Source organism: Neopsephotus bourkii, unplaced genomic scaffold (assembly GCF_033783945.1).
Source record: "Neopsephotus bourkii isolate Nb327-2 ecotype Australia unplaced genomic scaffold, CSIRO-AGI_Nbou_v1 NB_1768, whole genome shotgun sequence".
Taxonomy (NCBI): Eukaryota; Metazoa; Chordata; class Aves; order Psittaciformes; family Psittacidae; genus Neopsephotus; species Neopsephotus bourkii.
In genome coordinates this window covers 4,954,246-4,970,013 of record NW_026902242.1, presented here as the reverse complement: position 1 = coordinate 4,970,013, position 15,768 = coordinate 4,954,246, and the positions used below count along the sequence as shown (strand labels likewise).

Genomic DNA, 15,768 nt, shown 5'->3' with positions numbered 1-15,768 from the left:
AGGGGGAAGAGAATTAATTGGTGGGATTTGGCTCGAAGTACAGCCTTTGCAGCAAGGAACCTGTGGCTTTTAAGGCTGTTGGACAGGTTACAGGGCTTGAAGGCGTTACAGCGTCTCTGTGGCAAAACCTCAGATCTGGACACTCCAGAATCTGGCTAATGACTTCTTAATAAAGGCAGCAATTGCTGCTTCTCTGTCTCTCCAGAATGTCTTTCAAGAACAGACAACTTGATCTTCTTGTGTTCTGCGCAGGCAAAGAAGCCAGTTGGACCATGGTTTTGCTGGCCTCAGCAATTTACTGCCTTAGGAAATTACCTATTTCCACATCTCTTACATCTGACTTTGATCAGCTGCAAGTAATATCTGAAGTTGAAGTTTATAAAGCAGTTCATACTAGAGAAAATATGTGGTTTTCTGCACTCTTCTATTTCAGATTAGACATTTATTACATTTATCCTCTTGTTTATAAGGAAACAATGCAGAAAATAGTCAAGGTTAGATTTATTTTCATCCATTCTTCAAGTCTCCCCTCCAGCTATGCAGTTGCTGATTTAGGAAATTAATTCTTTAGCACAACCTTTTGTACTACTTCATGGCTCAGAAAGAGCTGTGGAAATGGAAACTTTTCTAGCAAAACAGGGCATACAAAGAGGGCTATTGTAGTAAAGCTGTCTTGATATGTTTCCTCAGGACTCTCTGAAGCACCCTACAGTGAGGGACTTCTTGAATAGCCAACTGGGTGCTGAAGGCTTAACTGCTGAACACATAATCAACTTTCTCCACAACGGATCTCCAGAAAGCCGAGAGAAGGGAATGGCAGACTTTGACTGGCGGAACATCTTCAATGCTGTGGACCGCGCTCTGCGTTTGCTCAGTCAGTATCTGGAGGTAAGGGCAGCCTTCCCTTGGGAAGGGAATGCTTGTACAGTACTTAAAGCAGTACTTAAGGTCTGTGGCAACAGACAAGGTTAAAATCATAAGACATCTTTATTTGTTTCAAACCTTCAATTTGAATGTTTTGAAGAAGTTTGGGTTTGAATCTCAAACTGTATTCAGAGTGTTAGTTGAATGTGTGAATACACTTTGATGCTGAGGTAGAAAGTGAATGCAAACCCTCAAGGAAACGATATTTGTTAAGTACTAATAACTGACAGGCCACTAATTTCAGTAAGCCCAGGGACAAAGAAGCTAATAATTCTTTGGTAAATCCCCCTCCAGGTTTTTAAGCACCTGATCAAAATTCCTTTGAAACCAGTAAGGGAGTTTCCACTCGTTCTGTAGCTACTTCCAAGAGATGTCTGTGTGCCTTTCCTGGAGTCCATACTCCCTTTCTCTAGGATGCTGTGTTTTGTAGTGTGGCTATATGAGGCTTTCTGAGAGCCACAGCGCAGAAAGAGAGGTGAAGTTTCATTACATTTATTAAAAAATGCTAAAATTCTAAGTGAAAATATCAAGCCATTGTAAAAATATGTAGAAGATACTTTGAGTAAGAAGTTTCTCTGGTGTGGGCAATTCTACCAATGAGTTCATCAGACTCATTAGTCTGTGAGCTCTTTTGGTTTAGGCTTCGGGGGTTTTTTAATCCTGTATATTTCCAACTGCAGGTAACGATGTGTTGGAACTAGACCTAAGATAGAGCGGATTCCTGTGAAGTTAGGTAAATGAAATGCCAACTCTTCTTTGTAAACTTCTGAGCCCAGGCAAAACTTGAGGACCCTGCAATGTTGTGGTTTAACTCAGTGTTAAAAAAAGCTATTGCTGTTGTCAGTAATATTAATACTTGGGAACTCAACACTTAGCATCTGCCGTATGAGGGTCAAGGTTTTTATTGAGATTAATTATATTTTACAAGCATCTCTGAAAGAAATGTAAATATGTAATTATTGAATTGTTAAATAAGCTAAGCCTCAAGCTCACAGAGAAAATTGGTACTAGTTATAGGCAACAGGACCAAGCCTAGCTCTCCAGCTTCCAGTGGAGTTCAGTCTGAAAGACCGTCCCGTATAAGAAGGCAAGAACTGAGAGTTTATCTGCCTTCATATAGCTATTACAAGAGGGAACAATAAAGCTTTTGCACAAAGCTCTGCTATTCTTTGGATCATCTTTTTACTTCATGTTAGCAGAATTACTTCCTGCTCATTCTGAGTGAAATATATTGCTTGCAGCAAGTTAGTACTGGAACATCCACAACATCAGGGCAGTTACTGTACCTGGTAGTAGATCTTTGTGTCCTAAAGTTCTTTATAATGAACTTATTATTTTAAGAATGCTGCTTACATTGAGATGTTAACAATTGAGAATGTTTTCACACTGTGCCAAGCACAATGGGAACAAATATCCCTTTCAGGGACACCCTACTCCTTGCTATAGTAGGCAATGAGCAGAGGTGTGGTGTCAGCAACTATCTCTGGAGACTTCACATCTCTGCTGCAAGCTGTAGTGCAGCTGAGAAACCCACAGGTTATGCAGTGGCTGCTCATCCCCACTACCCAGAGAATTTCTTGTTCTTCCCTTAGATTACTTTAAGGCCACAGAAGACCTAAGCTGTTTGTGAGACATACCTGGTCACCTCTTTGTACTTCTTATTTTCTGGTTTGTTTTCCAAGCCTGTTCTTAGTATTTCAGTTTTGGTTTTCCCATCTTCACTGAACCGTTTTAAATTGTTAGTTACCAGGAGAAAATACAACATAAATTTCCCCAAGTGGTTGCTGAATGAATTTTGATATGGTGAGGTTTATGAAGGCACATAAATGCCTTCATAAATTGAATTGCAGTTCACTGAAAAAACCCCGAAGTTAGAGCAGACACCTTTTGTTTTGAATACAGTTATGAAATCCTAGCTTTTGGCTAGTAGATTACAATGTAAAATCTCTTCTCACTTTCAAATTATGTGAGTTATTACAACACTGATGTCTTAGCCTATGGTCTTATGCAAACTTTGGTTTCACTTCTCTCACAGAAGATCTACAAACATTTGTGGTTTATGTTTCAAAAGCTTGCTGCTTCCTCAACTGGATGTCTGGATGGCCTATATTGCTCCTCAGCACAATCCCAAAACTGTCTGTTCTGCAGTGAAAATCTTAGTATCAGTTGTCTGTCAGTACTTTGCCAGTGTCACTCCCACAGATTCCCCAGGAGAACTACATGAGTTCTGCAGCTGCCACAAGTACCTTGAAAATAACATTCCTCAGGACAAAGAAGTAGCAAGTAGTCCTCCAGGCACTGCAGAGACACACAGTTCCACAGAAGGACTTTGCTGGGAAACACTGACACTTTGGCAAGAACTAAACTCAGTTCCAGAACTCCATTAACTATGTAGAATAAACATAGGATAGGATAAAAATAATTAATACAACCTGAATCATCAGTCTAATTTGATTTCTCTTCTGGTATGCAAGTCAGGAAGCTTTTCTGCTTTATTTTGCTTTCTGGTATAATAATCTATGTAGTTTAATCTTGTAAAGCAAACTAGGAGAATGAACATTTCCAGAACATCAGGAAATGTAAAGCTACAAAATAGTTAAATTGTCAATTTAAGCTGATCCATTTTGCTGCCAGTTAAAAATACATTTTTCTATAGGTCCCATTAAACTGTGATACTTCAAGTTTTAAAGGAAATAGAGCATGATTTTTTTACAGGGAAAGGTTAAGTAAAGGAGTGTTTAAGATGTCTTCCCATTAAATAGCAAGTTGCCTGTATGAGTACTTTCATGAGTAGTTTTTGGTTATTGACCTGCAAGAGATAATCAAGAAGATCAGATCAACCAAGTTAGCCTCCTGAATTTTATGAAGCAAGGGTTAGAGTAAGTATCTTCCCAGTCCATCTGGTGGTTACACACTTCTGCGCTCTGGTAATATCTTGCCAGTTCTAAAGGGCAGAAGCTGAATAGACAAACATAAGCCTGTAATTTTACAGCTGATGATAGAGTTTGTTCACAATCCTTTTGTTTTACAGTGCCTGTTAAGTAGGTTTAAATGGGGGGACATTAGATTTTGTTGACTTGGTGTTTTGTATATGGGCTGATAATAATTTTGTAATAATGACGGAGACTAAAAGACAACAGTTTGCTGTGCAGTGGAAGCTACATTTTGTTATTGAGATAGCCAGCGCATGTTAACTTAAGCCAGCAGGTTAATCGCTTACCAGAATTCAGTAGGGACACAATATTGTCAGTAAAATCAATTGACGAGTTGACTGGCATTAAATAGGAATAAGTGGCTAAATACCCAATATTAGAATTTATGCTCTGACTTTCCCAGTGCTTTGCTTGACAAAGTGCTTTTCAACTGAAGTCTATGACTGATGTGCTTTTCTTATGGATCAGTCACCCTTTAGCTCTGTGATACTCACTCACGTACTTCCTAGGCTGAAAAAGAGTTCCCATACTTGAAAAAGGATAGTGTTCTGGTCCAGCTGGACTGCTAAAAGCTCTTGTGGTGTGATTTATTTTATAGCTGGTGAGATTTATTTTATAGCTGAGTTAATTTATCTCCTGGATGCAGATTCTGAAGTCAGTTCCCAATGGTGGGATCTCATCTTTGCCACAGCTTTAGCCCTTCCAGTTCAGATATTTGTGTTTTTGAGAGAATCTTCAAAGTATAGTCCAAGTGGCAGAGTTCATGTGTCCATGGCTGGCTGAGTGCAGTGGCATAAATATATTGTGAAATATTATTTCATTCTACCTAATTGGTGAATGTGACAGCATAGGTTTTGGCTGAACCTACTACTGGCTATACGTTCTGCATTGGTACATCAAATCTGCCCTGTCATACCTAGATTGCAACAGCAGCTCTTGCTTTAGTGGCCACCCTTGCTTGATTTCTTGCTCATCAGAATGGACATTTCTTGAGCTTGGAGAAGGTGATCCTTAAATATCAGGAATAAGTTACTTTCAGAATGATTCCATCCACTCACATTGACCACAGCCATGCTAAATCTGAGGTTTAGAGTTCTTTTTATGGAGAACAATGTTTCTGAGCTTGTATTTATAATTCTGTGGTTTGAATTTGTTGTAAGAATTAGACTAAGACTGGGCAAGGTTTCAGGAGGGAGGTGAGTCTTTGAATAGTTTCAGCGTAAGCTTTTGAAGTTGAAAATAGCAAGTATTTCAAATGAACCTACCTCCCTTTTCTGTTTTCAGCCACTGCTGTTGGCATTAATGTATACCTCTTACTAGTCTATTCTGATGTGATTTTTATCTTTGTGATTATTTGTAGTGTTTGACCTTGGATAAATTTGAAGGTTATCCCAATGAAACTCAACTGACTCATGAAGCCCTTCCTCTGCTGGAGGAAAATAAATTCTGGGCTGGTGTGGTTTTTCCAGACATAGACCCTAGAGCCAGCAGTCTTCTACCACATGTGAAATACAAGATCCGGATGGACATAGATGCAGTGCAGAAAACAAACAAAATCAAAGACAGGTAAGTGATGGTTCCTTCTCAGTTCTTTCCTGCCATAGCATGAATATGAGAGACGTAAAGACGTTAGAACCTACATTGGGTAAGTGCATGAAATCCAACTGTATTCACCAATAGTTAGTACGTAAATGCAATGCCATCTCCAGTTACCAGGTGGTAATAGTACCAGAAGTGGTATCACTCTTCTGGCAGATCAGGCAGTGGGTAGGTGCATGGATACATGGCAAAGGGAACGACTGCTCAGAATCTATTCAGTAATCTGAAGTTTTCACTTGGCTCCATCAATGGGAGAGGCGGACAAGGGAGTCCTGTGTGGATTGTGACCCAGCTCTCCTCCAGCTGGACAGCAGAACTTCTGTACTGTTCCCCCTCAAATGGACTTACTCAAAGGGGTAGAAATACTTTCTCAGGTTTGTCTGCATAGAGGAATATAATGGTGCCTGGTAGTTGCAATCCAGTTGTTGCAGTTTAATCTCCAAGGATACTGTACTCCAAATACAGTTATTTCTATTCTAGAACAGTTACTCTGTTACATGATTAGTGTGCATTTTTGGCCAAAATTGCTATTCTGTGTCAGTGTAGAGCAAATTAAAGGAAAGGAACCTTCCAGGTCAGAAACTTTCTCAAGCAGCATTGTCTGACAGACCAAAATCTAGAAAAAGCAACTGGAAACAGTGCTCCTACAGTTTCAGTAGTAAGATTTTTATGTATCTATTCATTTCCCTTCTACCCCTCCCCTAAAGCCACTGCTTACCCAAGTGATTTCCATATGAATTTTCATTTGAGATACTGGGATCCTGGTCCAAGAGCTGATCCTGTGGATGATTTACGTTATATCTGGGGAGGTTTTGCATATCTCCAAGACATGATTGAGCATGGAATTATAAAGACCCAGACCAACACTGAAGTGCCAGTCGGAATTTATCTGCAGCAAATGCCATATCCGTGTTTTGTGGATGATGTGTGAGTAAAAGCTGTCTTAATTCTTATGAATACTTGAATTACTGGGTGTTTTAAGACTCTAAAGCACCAGTTATAACCCTACTACTAAGGTATATACGCAAAAGCAATAACTGAGACATAACTGAATGGATTTTTTCTTTTCATTTTCCTGTCTTAACCCAGACTCCAGAAGCAGCCTTGCCAAGTTACTAGCCTTAATCCCAGTCCTGGGCTGTGTTGTGCCAAGGCAACCAGTGTCCAGACCTAAGATGAACACTAAACACTGCCCCTTGCAAGCAGTGTTTTTCTTCCGATTTTGTATATCACACAAAATAAAATCATCTGGTGCTTTATGGCTTTCCTTTTCCAAGCTAATAATAGCCTAGCCTGAACTTCCACACTGATTGCAGCCCAGAATCTGTTGCCAGCAGGGCACCCCAACTATAAGGCTTTGATCCCTAGCAATGTCAGCCCCGGGACTACACAGGACCCAGCAAAACTGTGAGCTTTTAAAAAGGTTTTATCTAACTAAAACTAAGCTTCATGCTGTAGCATATGTTCAGTGCCTGTAGCAAAACCAAGCAAAACTGAACACAAAGCACTGACCCATTTTAAAACAAACACCACATCCTTAAGTTAACTGTGCATTGAAGTTAACTGACCCATTGAAGTGTAGTAAGCTGCTTTATCCTAACTGCTTTTCTAAACCCCCCTTTTCTTTATACCCAAAGAATCATTTCCGACAGAAAAATTGAAAAGAAAGTGCATGTACCAGTGGAATTTGTACCTCTCTTGCTGTCTCTGTAAGTCTTGAGGAATCAAACAACACAGTCTCTTCAACTATAATACCAAACCATAAGCCAAGACTTAATCATATATAGATACAGCAATACCCAAAGCTGTAGGTTTTGGTCCTTGAAGACACCTACAACCCTTGCAGAATCCCAAGACATTGCTCTCTGTTAACATCAGTCCTTTTCTTTCCCTTGCAGATGCTATAGTTTTTAATAATAACCTGATATTCTCTAACCTTCTCCCTAATTCCTGACTGTGGTTTTTATGCAGATTGACTGGGTTTTATTTTAAGTTTCACATGATTCTAGCAAAGGATTCCAGGACTGTGGATGCAGTTTGTTATTGTAGGCACCACAAGTTTCTTTCCCTGGTGAAGAGTAGAATAAAGAAGCTGAAGGAGAAAGAGGCAGTTTGTTGCTCTGTAACAAAAAAGAAAATGTGTTCCTGGGTGTGGAGATTTTATGAGTCCATGGAGACAGAGGGGCTGTGGATGCTGTGACCCCCGTTAGTACTACCTGAACCAGCACATGTCCTCCAGATTTGATAAAGTGGTGTCTCTCCCTTGTTAACAGTGTGCCTATTCCAGTGCTGCAATCTGTGCTGCTGCAAGTGTTTTGGTATGCGTTTCATCAAAAAGAAAAGGCACAGTAGGAATTATTTTCTAGTTCTGTCAGTGTGTTCTGTTCAGGCAAATGCTGGGACCAGGTAATGCAGACCTACATAATTTGACCTGTCATTTGCATCAGTCATTACCTGTTAGTCTGACAAGATATCTCCCTGGCAAGCCTGCTTTGGGAATACTGCAGGGGCAGAAACCCCATCTGTGCAAAAGTTCTCTGCAGCCTGCAGCAGTCGCACACCACTCAGGGCTCAAACCCAAACCCGGTAATGGCCCCTGCAGAGAGCCTGATTAGGTGAAGCTAGTGCATCCTAATGGTAAACATGTATGTTGTGCATGGCCTAGTGCTGGGTTACATGCATCCACTAACAGGCACAACCCAGTGTACCCCAGGCCATTCCACAAAAGCATGGCTTCATTTCAGCAGGACAGATTGCTCTGCATGAATTTTTTGGTGAAAAAAGTGAAGGTTTTCCAGTTATTTTAACAATGGAGTAGCTATGAGAGCATATGGCAAAAATGTAGTTCTGTAGGGCTCAGATTTAGGAAGCTGAAGGTTTTTTGCTCCGTTTTATTTTTAGCAGCTCTAAGCTTTTGGCCTTGAAACAATCAAGTCCACTTGGTTTTAAAGGTCATTCTGTTGAAAAATTACAATCCCAGATTCATAGAAAATGTTTTTAGCTTTTTCACCCCAAAATCTTCCTCACTGTAACAGCACACCTGGGGCTTTTCCAAGGAGTATCTCCAAGGGCTGAGCAGCCATGGAGTCTGGGTGGAGTGTTGGAGAAAGGGAGCAGCACCTTCGTCCCATGGAGGGCCACCTGCAGCAGCCTGTCCCAGCACTATACTATGTGGGACAATCCCATCTCATTACCAGAGCCATCAGTGTATGAATTTCAGCAGCCTTGCTGGCAGTATCTGATGCTTTTAATGCTTAATTTGTTTAATTCTTTTGCCAGTGAATCTTGGGAGCTTAAAAAGACAGTGACACTCCCAAACTGTTAACATTAGCATGTCTTAAAATAGTTATTTTGCAACATAGTAAAAGCATTATGGCAATTCACTGTGAAGAGAGATGTATTTTCCTGAGCCACCACATGTTTTTGTAGCCTTCAGTAACTCTTAGAACCCCTTTGTAAAATAGCAGTAACATTCATCTGTCTCATGGGAGTGCAGCAACCATTAGTTCATTAATATTTAGGTGGCTTCTGAAGTTCATTAGCAGCATGTTATTGATGTTTAGACTGAGAATTTCCAGTGCCATGCTGAACAAATGCGTTCTTCCTCGCTCCATTTTTATTCCTGCTTCTCATCTCAATATTTCTGGTTTATCTAAATTTAATTAGTCTCTCCCTTTTTGCTTTGGTAGCTTCATGATCACTTTAAACCGCGCCTTTCCCATCTTCGTGGTGCTAGCTTGGATATATTCAGTTTCTATGACGGTGAAGAGTATAGTGCTGGAGAAGGAAATGCGTCTGAAAGAGGCTATGAAGAACAGGGGTATAACTAATGGGGTGATTTGGTGCACATGGTTCCTAGACAGCTTCTTCATGATGGCTGTGAGCACATTCCTCCTCACAGCATTGATCATGGTAAGGATTGCCACTCTCCAACTCACTCTTGAGTTTGCACTGCTGATACCAGTTTGCTGTTGAGAAAAAATAGTGGTTGCTCCTAGGGAGATGCGAATGGCTGGTGGCTTGTTCTGGTAGCAGCACGTAGCAGGCACATACTTCTAAGCAGACCTCTTGCCATCATCAGCACTTGGCAGAGCCAGAAAGATGAATTCATTAATAAGATTTATTGTAAGATCCTGCACAGAACAATACATCCAGCTGATTACTTTGTATATTGTGTTTCCTGTAGACAGAGGCAGATCTTGCAGTAAGAAAGAATTGTTGCTTTAAATAGAAGGGATCTTAATATGAGGAATTTTAATCTTATAATTCACCATATGTGATTCATTTATAATATTCAATTAGCAATTATGCCACTATTTCAATGGGAAAAGAGACTGCAAGGACAGTAGTTTCAGGACAACCTGAAAAACAAACCAAAACAAAAAAAAAAACAAACCCACACCAAACCCAAAAAATTAAAACACAAACTTTTTTTTGCTTCTGTGACTCCAGTTGCTGTGTTTTGTAACTTTTCAGGGCAGTTTGGATGTTGTCTCGAAGGACTACTTCTCTCTGTTACCTGAGACCCAAGCTCCTCCTGGCTACCCTGTTTAGCTATATAAATGTGAAGCATTTTGATAAGGAAGAATGCACTTGCATCATTTTTGATGTGGGGAACTGGTATTGGCATAAATGCACCATCAGGCTTCAATCTACTCTGTCTTATCAGCCTGCCCTGATGAGTTGTTCTTGTTCCTTGTGTTCCATTACAGCATGGGTGGATAGAGAAAGCTTACTTTATTTGCTACACTGGCTTAATTAAAAATCAGGAGGTAGTTAATGCCAGAGAGGAATGTGTTTATACCTGTAATTCACTTCTCTTCCTGGATTTCACTTTGCCAGTGTGAAGCACCTTTGTAAGTACATTCTTATGAAAGGTGTTGTATCACTGTTTATAATAAGGAAGTCAGTCTCAGAGGCCCAGTGGAATGTTGCGACAATATTGAAACCTATTTATAGCCTTAAAAACCCATTTGAGCCTCATGTAAGGCTCAAAACAAAGTTGAGCCTAATAAATAGGCCTCAACATTGTTTTTTAAGAGTAAATAGATAGTAAACAGATACAACAGTAGAGCATGTTCTTCTCGAGAGGGACCATTTGATCTACAAAAGCTCTAAGGAAGAAAGGTCAATAAAAGTCCACCAGTGGGTTGATTAGTACACAGGGATCTGTGGGAAACTGCACTTGGATTCCTCAGCTGTGATATCCTTCTGCAGTTTGCGTATCATCTAGGTGCAGAAGCTTTATCATCTTCCTGAGTTGCTTTGGCTTTTTTAAGATACGTTTTTGTCAGGGTTCCATACATTGTTTTTCCTTCACATCAAGCAAATGGACTGAGGAGAAGATGAGGTCAACAAAGATTGATTATGGTAGTTCAAATAGTTTTATTTCAAATGTATGAATTTCCAAGCAGGCACATCTTGCTTGGAATCATTTATTATTAAGGCAGGGACAGAATTTCTGCTTTCCATCAGTTAAGATCTTAATTCAGTCATCAAATGTGAATATGAACTCCACAGCTTTATTGTACTATTGACTATTAAGTGACTATTAAGTGACAATTCAAGGGCAGGGGTAAAATTAGATGAAGGATTTGTTACTGTAATGAGCTCAAGTGTTGAAATTACTGCCTGGGAGAGTTAGAAGTCATGTTAGGTAAGAAAGGCTGCCTTATTATTTACTGCATGTTACATGTCAGTGGCAATTCTGACCTTTTCTTCTAATTCAGAAAGTGGCAAAACTTCTAAATATTTCCATTTTCCTTTTCCTCACAGTATGGACAAGTACTACATTATAGCAGTCCACTCCTCTTCTTTCTGTTCCTTCTGACGTTCACCACAGCCACCATCACGCAGTGTTTCCTGTTCAGCACCTTCTTTTCCAAAGCAAATCTAGCAGCTGCCTGCAGTGGAGTCATCTACTTCACCTTGTACCTGCCTCACATTGTCTGCTTTGCCTGGCAAGACCGCATGACTGTTGAAGTGAAGATCCTAGCAGTAAGCCTTTCACTGATTATGTGGTATCTATGGCTTCACATTTTAACTGCCCCTCTCATGGTGCATATGTCAGTAGCAAATAATTGCACACTTCTTCCTCTTTGCTTTTTCGATTCAGAAAGAGAGACCTCTGAATCTCTCTCAAATAATTAGGGATTGAAAGTGAGTAAACCTTTAGCAGGCCCAGCAACTGAGAGAGATTTTCATGGCTTTTAGAAAATTCATCAAGATTTATTTTATTTACTAAATGCTAGGAAGTCAGCAAAATGTTTTGAACACTTACTCAGAAGTCAACGCAAATCTAACTTGTGATGTGTTTAATAAATATAAAGGCAATTCACAAAATGGGAACAATTATGTGCTAGTTAACAGGGTAGTATCTAAGGGTAAGAAGACCTCAAATTCACATTCCTTATTTATCTGAATTTATCTGAATATATCTATTTATTCCTTCTTTATATATCCTTATTTATCTTATTTATCAGTTAGGATCTGAACCCAAGTGCCGAAGGTCTGAGAAGTATCTTCCACCTAAGAAGTTGCAGACATTGTCCTTGCAGTGCTTCCTTGCTGGTTATCTTTGTTATATGTAAGATAATTAATAATTCAGTGGAGCTGGAAATTTCTTGCTGTTTTGTGAAATGGAACTGTGGAATTACAACATCAGTTTCCGTTACTCAATGGGTCAGGTAGGGGAGCAGGTGTTTGAATCCAGATTCCCCATTCTTGGTGAACATTCTAACAACCTAGGTAAAAGAGAAGTCCTGTCTTCTCATGCACTTGGAAATCTAATGAAAAATGAAAAATAAAACAAAACACCTCAAAAGCTATAACAAAATGTAAATATGGCTGAGAGTTAGCTTTCTTAACTGCTATACTATGCAGATATAGTATATAATGTTTTCAGTTCTACCAGTTAAGGCAATCACGTGCCAAACTTGATCCTGTACTTAAGTCACGAAAGGAGTAGGCTTGGCCTGATTCTGATTTGTGAAGAAATCTTGAGACTAGCACACGGTTTAAGCACTCTAAAGTGAAGGAGGAAGCATCTGTGTAAGAAAGGATATTTGTTGGCCAAAAGCCATGATTTTTTTTTTTCTTCTGTTTCTGGCAGGTTTGACCTTTCATTTGTTGTTCAAAGGGTAGTCTCTGAAGAAGAGCTGATTACAAGGGATGGTATAAGGGGCAGGATATGGATGTGGAGGGGGGCTGATGAAAAAAAGAAAATGTTTTAAGGACAATGTAATCGAATAAAAAATGTATTGCTGAAAACCAAACAGTTTTTACTTGGCACGCTAGGGGAATGCCTCACAGAGTTGCAGTTGGGATCCCTCTTGACTCCTCATTTTCCTAAGGCATTCCTGGCTGAACTATACATACTCCATCAAACAGCTCTGTATCACTTCTTGCTCCATTTTTGCAATGCAACATTGAAGAGAATGTTTGGATACTGTACTCGTTTGTTAGTTCATAGTGTGAGAAGCAGATAGCAGACACACCAGAGGAGAGGGGATGGTTGTGTTTTTTCTTTTCCTGAGCATCTGGTGTACTTTCTGCCGTGTAACTCATAGTAGCACTGCCCCATACATTCAAGAAATGCTTTGTTTCTCCAAGATAGGCAAAGGTCTACACTGCAAAAGAGTCATTAAACAAGCTGTGAAGGTTGCCTGGTAGCTAAAGAAAGTACAGCCAAAGTTGAACTCAATTAAGGCTAAATACTGCTTAGAATTGCTGCCATTCAGAGGCTTAAACATCCCAGTCCAACATTTAAGTGAAACCACTTTTCCGTAATAATTTGTTAGGGAAAAGGGAGTTCATTAGGGAATAATTCATTTAGTATCAAGTTTTAATGGTTGGATTTGATGATCCTAAAGCTCTTTTCCAACCTAGTTGATTCTGTGATTCTGTGATTTGAAGTCCAGTCCTTAAAGATTGTCTTTCTTTGTGCTTTCTTTGCAAAATACCCCTCTGAGTTGAATGTCATTTTTCTTTTGTTCCAGAGTGTGCTTTCTCAAGTAGCGTTTGGCTTTGGTACAGAATACTTGTCACGCTATGAAGAGCAAGGACTTGGCCTACAGTGGGGTAACATCAGAACCAGTCCCTTGGAAGGAGATGAATACAGCTTTCTTTTTTCCATAAAAATGATGCTTTTTGATGCTTTTCTCTATGCAATACTTTCTTGGTATCTTGACAACATTTTTCCAGGTATGTCTGTTCGTTATTCAAACAAAGTAGTGGTAGTTGTTGTAAAGTGTCAGTCTGATCAGTCTCTGAATATTTCTTTGTCAGAAAAAGGGTATTTGACATTGTAGCCTATCAGTCGTACCCAGTATAGCACCACTGCTTTAGTAAGGGCTTTCACTTTTCTCTTTTTTTCCTTTCTCCTGTTTTAGTTTTGAAATTAATAGAAAATGAGGATGAGTAAGGAGGAGGATGCAATTTCTGGTTCTGTTTTAAAATTTAAATAGAAAATAAATCTACAGAAATGAGATTTGCTAACAGCCAATTTGTGTATATTTCTTTTGAGGCGTTTTAACAGATCTAGTTCACAAACGTACGATGGCCCCATTAGGCCAGCCAGTTTCTTAAAGGATGGTACTATTTCCTGAGGCTCATACTGTGTCTTAGGCAGCTGTGAAAGAGCCTTTGTGGATTGGTTTTATTGCTAAATAGGAATCCTGGTTCTAGTGCAAGTTCACAAAAGGATTTTCTTTATCATCAGTTACAAAGTTTGGGAACTTTCTTTGTAAGACACCAGTTTGTTCTTGCAGCTTAAATAGTTATCTTTTTATAGAATATTGTTACGGTATAATAAATGCAGCCTCTTCTGCTGTAGGAGCAAGTGAGCTTTCTTTTCATTAATCTGTTACTCCCACATATGAACTGCAGTTCCACAGTTCCAGAATGTGTTTCTTGGCAGATGGCTATGGTTTTTCTTTTATTTCTTTTGTCTCCCTTGAGTGGTTCTGCAGAATTTGAGATCTTGCAGATTTTCTAGCTAGGAAAGAAAATGAATGATGAATAAGATAAGATGGTGTTGATCTGCACACATCACTTATGGTAGTTAACCCAAAGCAAGAAAAGATAAGGATTTGTAAATGGTTTTAGATGCATCTGAGGACATTTTGTTTTGAATTAAAATACCACCTGAAGTCTGCTTTGTGTCCCTACCAAAGTGAGCTATGCTCCACCAAATTCATGCCTATTCACTTTGTAACAAATGTGTCCTCACAAAGCAGTTTAATGCAATTTTAATACACTTGTTTTCAAAGCTTATTTGCAGTAATTTTCCTCAAAGTTTCTCTTTGGAGAAGCCCATGTTGCAACTCTGTTTATTTAAAAAATAATGGACAATGTACTATTTCCATGAACACAGCAGGAATTCAGTAACAGGAGTTTCTTTGCTCTTAGATCCAAGTTGGTGTTTTTTTTCATGCCAGCACTTTACACAAAAGTAATGCCTCTCAGGGCTTCTGTTCATTAGCTTCAGTTCCTCTTTGGCTTTCTGCTCCTCTGTTTCTGTGGAATTTCCTATAGCATTTCTCCATTGCACACATGCAGAACTACCAAATCGGTGCTGTACTCTCTGAGCTTGCTATACAAATTCCCCGGACAGCCCTTCGAACCATATGGTTCAGCTCCTGCTCAAGCTTTCTCTATAGCCAGACACCCACTGGCACACTGGGCCATTGTATGTTTGAGGTTTTTGCTCTATAATGGAGGGGTTTCCATCCATCCTGAATGAGAAGCAGTTGTTTTAGCCACCATTTTCAAAGAGGTGCAATCCAGTCCATAACAAGTGCAAGACAAACTGCTTATGAATGCAGACAGGGTGTTTGTTTACAAGTGGTTGCCTGAAATACAGGGTATTTTTGGTTAGTCAGAAATAGACACTTTTGCCAACAGTGGTCTTCATTACAGAGAAACTGACCACCTTTCAGCAACCATCAGAAATTCCCTTAGCTTATTATGAGTAAGTAGCACAAGGCCAGTATCATTTGGGTTCACAGATGTTTTAAACATAGCAGCTCAAATCCCTGCATTCTATGTATCAGTATGATCCAGGAAAGCAATATTGGCTTGCACTAACACTGCTCTGGCCTGACAACAGCTGATAATGTTACTGTACTTTCTCTTTTCAAAGCAGAATTAATCTGTGAATAAAAAAGTCTATTTCTGTTTAAAAAAAAGATTATTGTCAGTTTTCCTGTGTGCTGAAGTAACAGCCAGAGTCTCTTTTCTCATTGCCAGTTGTGAATTCAGGCCCAGGGTGGTAAGTGTAAATACAATAAGCTTTTCATTCGTGTCAACCCTT

The 15,768-nt window shown here is 39.5% G+C and overlaps 1 protein-coding gene across 1 annotated transcript in view; it reads left to right on the top strand.

The window, feature by feature from the left end:
* The window catches only part of ABCA4 (ATP binding cassette subfamily A member 4), a 70,729-nt gene that overhangs the window by 20,113 nt on the left and 34,848 nt on the right, over positions 1 to 15,768 (top strand). Inside the window, exons 11-16 of the mRNA XM_061378869.1 lie at positions 691 to 888; positions 5,218 to 5,423; positions 6,207 to 6,383; positions 9,146 to 9,368; positions 11,232 to 11,453; positions 13,454 to 13,658. Of these exons, the coding sequence (XP_061234853.1) occupies positions 691 to 888; positions 5,218 to 5,423; positions 6,207 to 6,383; positions 9,146 to 9,368; positions 11,232 to 11,453; positions 13,454 to 13,658 (1,231 nt within the window). The remainder of the gene's footprint in view (positions 1 to 690; positions 889 to 5,217; positions 5,424 to 6,206; positions 6,384 to 9,145; positions 9,369 to 11,231; positions 11,454 to 13,453; positions 13,659 to 15,768) is intronic.